Below are 1,514 nucleotides of genomic sequence, written 5' to 3' on the forward strand. Positions count from 1 at the left end.
AAAGGAAAGTTTCAAGCCTAGCCTTAAAAGTAGACAGGGTGTCTGCTTCACAGTCTCACCCCCACTCTACAGAATTTTTATAATAAAGAGATAGTAACTCATTATAATTTTTTATTTTTTTAAAGAGTGGCGGAAACGGGCTTCCATAGATTAACTAGTACTTTATATTTTCCTGATATAAATGTCCAGTTTGTTAAACCCAACCTGCTGCTCATCTGTTTCTAGGGAAATTCTAATAACAAAAATAAGAGGCCATTTAGACGTTTTATTTTGAAAGCCACAGCAGATGACTTCCGGTCCTCAAACGGAGCCGCAGCCTTTGAACCATCTATGCTTTGAACACTGGATGAATTGAGTGGTTTGGGAGGAAAAGGGAGACGTTAGACGCAGGAGGTGAGACAGTTTGGGGGGGAGGACCGTTTGTCCCGGCCCCACCTGGCGCTCCTTCAGACCCCCAGGATGGGTCTCTGACGGAGCCCGTCGGTCCGTCCGTCTGCAGCGCCTTTGTGTGGAGCGCAGAGCCTCATCCTGCCTGGCCGCCGTTGAACGCTTCACCGCGGTGCGTTTACTGCTAAACTAACCAGCGGGGGAGGCTGCTGGGAGGGAGAGGGGGTCTGTTCCTACTGGTGTTTTCCAGTCCGACCGCAGCGTGAGCAGGAGGCCCGCTCCGGCAGAGGATGAGAGCCAGCAGCCCAAACATGACCAGTCTACGTCAGAGGAAGGGCAGCAGGGGGAAGGAGGCCGCTGAGGGTCAAACCCAGCAGTCCAATTGTTGCTCTCATCACCATCCAGACAAGATCCTGCAGGGTGAGTGGCTGACCCTCCTGGGACACCATAGAAACCAATGCTCCCTGCACCATCAGTTGTTTCACCCTGCTGCCACGGTTAAACAAGCTCTGCACTGGTGGCTACATGAGCTTTAGCTCACACTGTATAGAGTCAGAAAGGGGTCAAAATGTTTGTAAACTTATAAATCTTAGTTGAAACTGAAAAAAAAAGTTGAAACTGAAAAACTATAAGTTGATATTGAATGTGAAATTTGTACTGTATAATCTGAGACACTAAAAAAGCAAACAAAAAAAAATCCCTCAGCTTGAAAAAACTCAGGTTAACATTTTAATTAAACTTTTTTCTTTAATTTATTACAGTTGCAGATTTTAGATTTTCATATTCAAATCATTTTCTTTCAGTTTCTATTTTTTATTCATTTTTTTTTGTTTGCAATTGTTTTTTTTCAGTTTCTGGAGCGATGTGTTGCATTCATGGACGGTGGAAACTCCAACAAGAGTTCATGAATGCAACATGGAACAAGACATTTGATCACTGCTACACTATAGGAAATAGATGTTTTCATTTCACTGCTAAGCTCTACTGTCTAAATATACAAAATGACAATAAAAGTTGTTTAATGTCTAAGTCTCCAGCGCTGCTGCAAGCTGTCAGTCACATTTCCCCGCCCACTCCCGTCAGATTGGTATGGAAGCCCGTTTCCGCCACTCTGTAAAAAAAGTAAA

At 44.1% G+C, this 1,514-nt stretch overlaps 1 protein-coding gene across 1 annotated transcript in view; it reads left to right on the forward strand.

Moving 5' to 3' along the window:
• The first annotated feature begins 54 nt into the window (after nt 1-54).
• Nucleotides 55-1,514, forward strand: part of dpy19l3 (dpy-19-like 3 (C. elegans)) — a 78,402-nt gene continuing 76,942 nt past the window's right edge. Inside the window, exon 1 of the mRNA XM_015398640.1 lies at nt 55-807. Coding sequence (XP_015254126.1) covers nt 678-807 — 130 coding nt within the window. The 5' untranslated portion in view covers nt 55-677. The remainder of the gene's footprint in view (nt 808-1,514) is intronic.

The sequence above is a fragment of the Cyprinodon variegatus genome, unplaced genomic scaffold (genome assembly GCF_000732505.1).
Source record: "Cyprinodon variegatus isolate N-32 unplaced genomic scaffold, C_variegatus-1.0 Scaffold946, whole genome shotgun sequence".
NCBI lineage: Eukaryota > Metazoa > Chordata > Actinopteri > Cyprinodontiformes > Cyprinodontidae > Cyprinodon > Cyprinodon variegatus.